Source organism: Somniosus microcephalus, chromosome 6, assembly GCF_052327205.1.
Source record: "Somniosus microcephalus isolate GS21.2 chromosome 6, FLI_Smic_1.0, whole genome shotgun sequence".
Taxonomy (NCBI): domain Eukaryota; kingdom Metazoa; phylum Chordata; class Chondrichthyes; order Squaliformes; family Somniosidae; genus Somniosus; species Somniosus microcephalus.
The window spans coordinates 282,425,064-282,432,085 of NC_140992.1; the positions used below are offsets into that span (position 1 = coordinate 282,425,064).

Sequence of the window (7,022 nt, forward strand, 5' to 3'; positions counted from 1 at the left end):
GGGGAGGGTTTAAACTAAAATGGCAGGGGGTTGGGAACCTGTGCAGCGAGACAGAGGAAAGGGAAGCAAGATTAGAAGCAAAAGACAGGAAGGAGAAAAGCAAACGTGAAAGGCAGAGAAATCAAGTGTGTAAATCAAACAGGGCCGCAGTAAATAATAATTCTAAAAGGATTAAGAGTGTTAACAAAACAATCCTGAAGGCTTTGTGTCTTAATGCGAGGAGCATTCGTAATAAAGGTGGATGAATTAGCTGCGCAAATAGATGTAAACGGATACGATATAATTGAGATTACGGAGACATGGCTCCAGGGTGACCAAGGCTGGGAATTCAACATCCAGGGGTATTCAATATTCAGGAAAGATAGGCAAAAAGGAAAAAGAGGTGGGGTAGCATTGCTGGTTAAAGAGATTAACACAATAGCAAGGAAGGATATTAGCTCTGATGATGTGGAATCTGTATGGGTAGAGCTGAGAAATACCAAGGGGCATAAAATGTTAGTGGGAGTTGTATACAGACCCCCAAACAGTAATGCTGAGGTTGGGGATGGCATTAAACAGGAAATTAGAGACACGTGCAATAAGCAGTTATCATGGGTGACTTTAATCTGCATATAGATTGGGCTAACCAAATTAGTAACAATACTGTGGAGGAGGAATTCCTGGAGTGTATATGGGATGGTTTCCTGGACCAATATGTCGAGGAACCAACTAGAGATCAGGCCATCTTAGACTGGGTATTATATAATGAGAAAGGATTGATTAGCAATCTTGTTGTGTGAGGCCCCTTGGGGAGGAGCGATCAAAATATGGTAGAATTCTTCATTACGATGGAGAATCAAGTAGTTGACTCAGAGACCATGGTCCTGAATATAAATAAAGGAAACTATGATGGTATGAGGCGCAAGTTGGCTAGGATGGATTGGGGAACGTTACTTAAAGGGTTGACGGTGGACAGGCAATGGCAAACATTTAAATATCGCATGGATGAACTACAGAATTTGTTCATCCCTGTCTGGCATAAAAATAAAACAAAAAAGGTGGCGAAACCGTGGCTAACAAGGGAAATTAGGGATAGCATAAGATCCAAGCAGAGGACATATAAATTGGCCAGAAAAAGCAGCAAACCTGAGGATTGGGAGCAGTTTAGGATTCAGCAAAGGAGGACAGAGGGATTAATTAAGAGGGGGGAAAATAGAGTATGAGAGTAAGCTTTCAGGGAAGATTAAAAACTGACTGTAAAAGCTTCTATAGATATGTGAAGATAAAAAGATTGGTGAAGTCAAGCGTAGGTCCTTTGCAGTCAGAATCAGGGGAATTTATAATGGGGAACAAAGAAATGTCTGACTAACTAAATACATACTTTGGTTCTGTCTTCACAAAGGAGGACACAAATAACCTCCCAGAAATGTCGGGGAACATAGGGTCTAATGAGAGGGAGGAACATCCGCCTTATCTGAGGAAGGATGTTCTTGCCATGGAGGGAGTGCAGCGAAGATTCACCAGACTGATACCTGGGATGGCAGGAATGACGTACGAGGAGAAATTGGGTCGATTGGGCTTGTACTCGCTGGAGTTTAGAAGAATGAGAGGGGATCTCATTGAAACTTATAAAATTCTAACAGGACTAGACAGACTAGGTGCAGGAAGGATGTTCCCGATGGCGGGAGAGTCCAGAACCAGGGGTCACAGTCTAAAGATAAGGGGTAATCCATTTAGGACAGAGATGAGGAGGAATTTCTTCACCCAGAGTGGTGAACCTGTGGAATTCTCTACCACAAAAGGCAGTTGAGGCCAATTCATTAAATATATTCAAGAAGGAGTTAGATAAATTTCTTAAGGCTAAAGGGATCAAGGGACATGGGGAGAAATCAGGGACAGGGTACTGAGTTTGGATGATCAGCCATGATCTCATTAAATGGCGGAGCAGGCTCGAGGGACTGAATGGCCTACTCCTGCTCCTATCTTCTATGTGTGGTGTATGTAACCTGTTCCACCTTAAGAGATGTACTACTTTCTCTTGGCTGCTGTATACTGTAATACCGGTGGTGACCACACCGGTATATAAACGTTGTGTAGTGATTTGCTGGGCAGTTCAGCCCTGACCTCCGAATAGTAAAGACCTGTTAAAGTTATTCTTGTTGTCTGTGTCCAGTGATTTATAATAAGCATAACTGGGACACACAGACTCAACACTATGTTTCTATGTTTCTTCCCTCCAACAAAAGGTCACAAATGGGGATATTCGCTGATGACTGCACAGTGTTCAGCGCCATTCACAACTCCTCAGATAATAAAGCAGTCCATGCCTGCATGCAACAAGGCCTGGACGACGTTCAGGTTTGGGCTGATAAGTGACAGGTAACATTCACGCCACAGAAGTCCCAGTCAATGACAATCTCCAACAAGCGAGAGTCTAACCACCTCCCCATGACATTCAACAGCATTACCATTGCCGAATCCCCCACCATCAACATCCTGAGGGTCGCCATTGACCAGAAACTTAACTGGACCAGCCACATAAATACTGTGGCTACAAGAGCAGGTCAGAGGCTAGGTATTCTGTGGTGAGTGTCTCACCTCCTGACTCCCCAAAGCCTTTCCACCATCTGCAAGGCACAAGTAAGGAGTGTGCTGGAATACTCTCCACTTGCCTGGATGAGTGCAGCTCCAACAACACAAGAAGCTCAACACCATCCAGGACAAAGCAGCCCGCTTGATTGGCATCCCATCCACCACCTTAAACATTCACTCCCTCCACCACCGGCATACCGTGGCTGCAGTGTGTGCCATCTACAAGATGCACTGCAGCACCTCCCAAACCCGAGACCACGGCTACGTAGAAGGACAAGGCAGCAGGCCCATGGGAACAGCACCACCTCCACGTTCCCCTCCAAGTCACACACCATCCTGACTTAGAAGTATATCGCCGATCATTCATTGTCTCTGGGTCAAAATCCTGGAACTCCCTACCTAATAGCACTGTGGGACTACTTCCACCACATGGACTGCAGCAGTTCAAGGCGGCGGCTCATCAGCACCTTCTCGAGGGCAATTAGGGATGGGCAATAAATGCTGACCTTGCCAGCGACGCCCACGTCCCATAAACGAATAAAAAAAAGTCCCCCAGCCAGAGTGCATTCTGTGCCCTTGGTACTCTGTGCTTCTTCCAAGTGGTGTTCAACATGGAGGAGTACAGGGCGGTAGGTGGTAATCAGCAGGAGGTTTCCTTGTCCACGCTTAACCTGAAACCATGAGACTTCATGGGGTCCAGAGTGAATGTTGAGGACTCCCAGGGCCACTCCTGCCTGACTGTATACCACTGTGCCGCCACCCCTGGTGGGTCTGTCCTGCCGGTGGGACAGGACATACCCAGGGATGGTAATGGAGGAGTTTGGGACATTGGCTGAAAGGTATGATTCTGTGAGTATGACTATGTCAGGCTGTTGATTGACTAGTCTGTGGGACAGCTCTCCCAATTTTGGCACAAGTACCCAGATGTTGGTGAGGAGGACTTTGCAGGGTCGACTGGGCTGGGTGTGCCATTGCTGTGTCCGTAGCCTCAACACCACTTTCCTGCCCGCTCCCCATAACCCTCGACTCCCCTGTAGCTCAAATATATGTCGATCTCCGCCTTGAGTATATTCAATGACTCCGTCTCCACAGCTCTCTGGGGTAGAGAATTCTAAAAATTCATGACCCTCAGAGAAGAAATTCCTCCTCATCTCCGTTTTAAATGGGCGACCCCTTACCCTGAAACTGTGTCCCCTAGTTCTAGATATCCCCGCGAAGGGAAACATTCTCCCTGCATCTACCCTGTCGAGCCCTCTCAGAATCTTATATGTTTCAATAAGATCACCTCTCATTCTTCTAAACTCCAATGAGTATAGGCCCAATGTGCTCAACCTTTCTTCATAAGACAACCGCTTCATCTCAGGAATTAACCTAGTGAACCTTCTCTGAATTGCTTCCAATGCAAGTATATCCCTCCTTAAATAAGGAGACCAAAACTACACGCAGTACTCCAGGTGTGGTCTCACCAGCGCCCTGTACAGTTGACGCAGCTTTTATACTCCATCCACCTTGCAATAAGGGCCAACACTCCATTTGCCTCCCTAATTACTTGCTGTACCTGCATGCTAACTTTTTGTCTTTCATGTACAAGGACCCCAGATCCCTCTGTACCGCAGCATTATGTAGCCTCTCTCCATTTAAATCATAATTTGCTTTTTTGTTTTTCCTACCAAAGTGGATAACCTCACATTTTCCCACATTATACTCCATCTGCCACATTTTTGCCCACTCACTTAACCTATCTATATCTCTTTGCAGACTCTGTGTCCTCCTCACTTGCTTTCCCGCCTACCTTTGTATCATCAGCAAATTTGGCTACAGTACACACAGTCCCTTCATCCAAGTCATTAATATAGATTGTAAATAGTTGAAGCCCCTAGAGTCTCTAGAGTTTAGATGAGAGGTGATCTCTTTGAAACATACAAAATTCTTACAGAGTAGATAGAGGGAGGATGTTCCCCTGGCTGGGGAGTCTAGAACCAGGGGTCACAGCCTCAGAATAAGGGGTCGGCTATTTAGGACTGAGATGAGGAGAAATGTCTTCACTCAGAGGGTGGTGAATCTTTGGAATTCTCTACCACAGAGGGCTGTGGAGGCTCAGTCGTTGAGTATATTCAAGACAGAGATCGATAGATTTTTGGATATTAAGGGAATAAAGGGATGTGGGGATAGGGCAGGAAAGTGGAGTCAAGGTCGAAGATCATAGAGAGGCAAAATCATGAGGGGTCTGGGCAGAGCAGATAAACTGTTCCCATTGGTGGAAGGTTCCAGAACCAGAGGACACAGATTTAAGGTGATTGGCAGAAGAACCAAAGGCGACATGAGGAAAAAACCTTTTTACCAGCGAGTGGTTATGATCTGGAATGCTATGCCTGACAGGGAGGTGGAGGCAGATTCAATGGTGGTTTTTAGCAGGGAGTTGGAGAAGTACCTGAAGGAGAAACATTAGCAGGGCTGTGGGGAAAGGGCGGGGAGTGGGACTGGCTGAGCCGGCACGGGCTCGAGGGGCCGAATGGCCTCTTTCTGTGCTGTAACCATTCGCTGATTCCATTCAACACCGCGCACATTTTATATTCACATCAGATTCTTCACACTAACAACGGATGGGTGTTGGGTGAATCGGGCCCCTGTACAACGGGGGAGCTGCAGTCACCCCGGAGCTCACGCCTTTACCTGCCAGGTGCCGAGCCCCAGGAGCGGGATCCGGGAGCCGCTGTTGAGCCGCCGAGTGGCAGAGACCGGCCGCATCTCACCGGGCGGCAAAACACCGGAGACCGAGGCCCAGCGGCCCGATCCGGGACACGGGGAGACCGCGCCCCCGACACAAACCGCTCTGCACTGGCCCCGCCCCCGACACAAGCCGCTCTACACTGGCCCCGCCCCGGCACAAGCCCCGTCCCTCTACACGGGCCCCGCCCCTCCACTGGCCCCGCCCCGGCACAAGCCCCGCCCCTCTACACAAGCCCCGCCCCTCTACAGTAGCCCCGCCCCTCTACAGTGGCCCCGCCCCCAGGCCCCAGGTGAGGTGAGGTGTTTCTCTCCCTTCTGCCCTGTGGACATGTATCTTTACTCCATAAAACACCAAATGCTGTTGCCTTTTTTTTTTAGCTTTATGGACTCGCACTTTCAGGGAAATAAGTACTTTCATGAAATATCAATTCAATTCAATTCAAATGCTTTATTGGCATGAAAGTTTACAGGGAACCATATTGCCAAAGCTTACATAACAAAAAGTACAGTTTTCCAACGTTCTGTAGGTGTCAAACAATTTTGACCTTCGTTGGGTACATACAATATTACTTTAAACAATATTAATTTAAACAGTCGTTGTACATCGTTGGGTACATTCAGTATTAATTTTAAACAGTCCTCAGGTTGTGACATGTTGTTACATATTTGGCACCAAGGTATGGTCTGTCTCCTTCTCCCAGGACTAATCTTAATTTTGACAGGTCATCCAATTCTTTGAAATCTGGGGTTGTTTGGCTGAGCTTGTCAAATAATATGTTTCTTGTGTTGAATTTTTCGCATTTTAGGAGGAAATGCATCTCTGTCTCAACCTCGCCGGCCAGACATTGATCACATATTCTATTCTCTCTAGGCTGCCAGGATTTCTTGTATCTTCCTTTTTCAATTGCCAGTTGGTGGTCGCTTAGTCTGTACCTGGTGAGGGTCTGTCTCTGTTTTGTGTCTCTGATGGTCGAGAGATAGTCTGCCAGTTTATATTCTCTTTTTAGGGCCCGGTAACATTCTAATCTGCTTTGGCTTTTGGTTATTTTGTTCCAATGTTCCAGGTAGGTTTCTTTGCTTTGTTTAATGATTTGGTTCACTCGGATTGGTGTTTGGACGGCAGTGTTGGTCTGGGACTGGTCAGGGTCCGGCTGAGTAGGAGTACTTAGTTTCAGTAGCAGCTGACTCAGGGGACTCTTTTCTGGGTTTTGCTCTTGGGCCTGGAAGGCTTTAAAATGAAGGGTGTCTGGGGAGCTAGATTTGAGGTGATTTAGGAAGTTTAGTGCTCGTTTTTGGATGTTTATTATCAGTGGGTATCTGCCTAGTTCGGCTCTGCATGCATTTGTTGGTGTTTTCCTTTGGGTGCGAAGAATGCTTCGGCAAAATTCTGCATGTAGGGCTTCTATTGTGTGTTTTTCCCATTTAGTGTAGCTATGGTGATTGAGCGGTCCCCATACTTCACTACCGTACAGCGCAATGGGCAGGATTATGCTGTCAAATATTTTGAGCCAGATTTTGATTGGGATTTGGATGTTGTAGAATTTTCTTTTTATTGCATATAGGGCTCTTCGGGCTTTTTCTTTTAGTGCATTCACTGCTATGCTGAAGCTCCCTGATGCTGTAATGGTTAGACCAAGGTAAGTGTAGCTCATAGTGTGTCCTATGATGGTATCACTGAGAGTAAACTGGTATTTGTTTTCCTGACACCTGGGCCTTTTTTG

At 46.7% G+C, this 7,022-nt stretch overlaps 1 protein-coding gene across 2 annotated transcripts in view; it reads right to left on the reverse strand.

Moving 5' to 3' along the window:
• LOC147116787 (aldo-keto reductase family 1 member B1) overlaps window positions 1-5,415 on the reverse strand; it is a 66,678-nt gene extending 61,263 nt beyond the window's left edge. Inside the window, exon 1 of one of the 2 annotated variants that reach the window (XM_085991975.1) lies at window positions 5,245-5,415. In XM_085991975.1, the coding sequence (XP_085848101.1) occupies window positions 5,245-5,319 (75 nt within the window). In that variant the 5' untranslated portion in view covers window positions 5,320-5,415. The remainder of the gene's footprint in view (window positions 1-5,244) is intronic. The other variant, XM_085991973.1, reaches the window with a different exon arrangement.
• Between the last annotated feature and the right edge of the window lie 1,607 nt (window positions 5,416-7,022).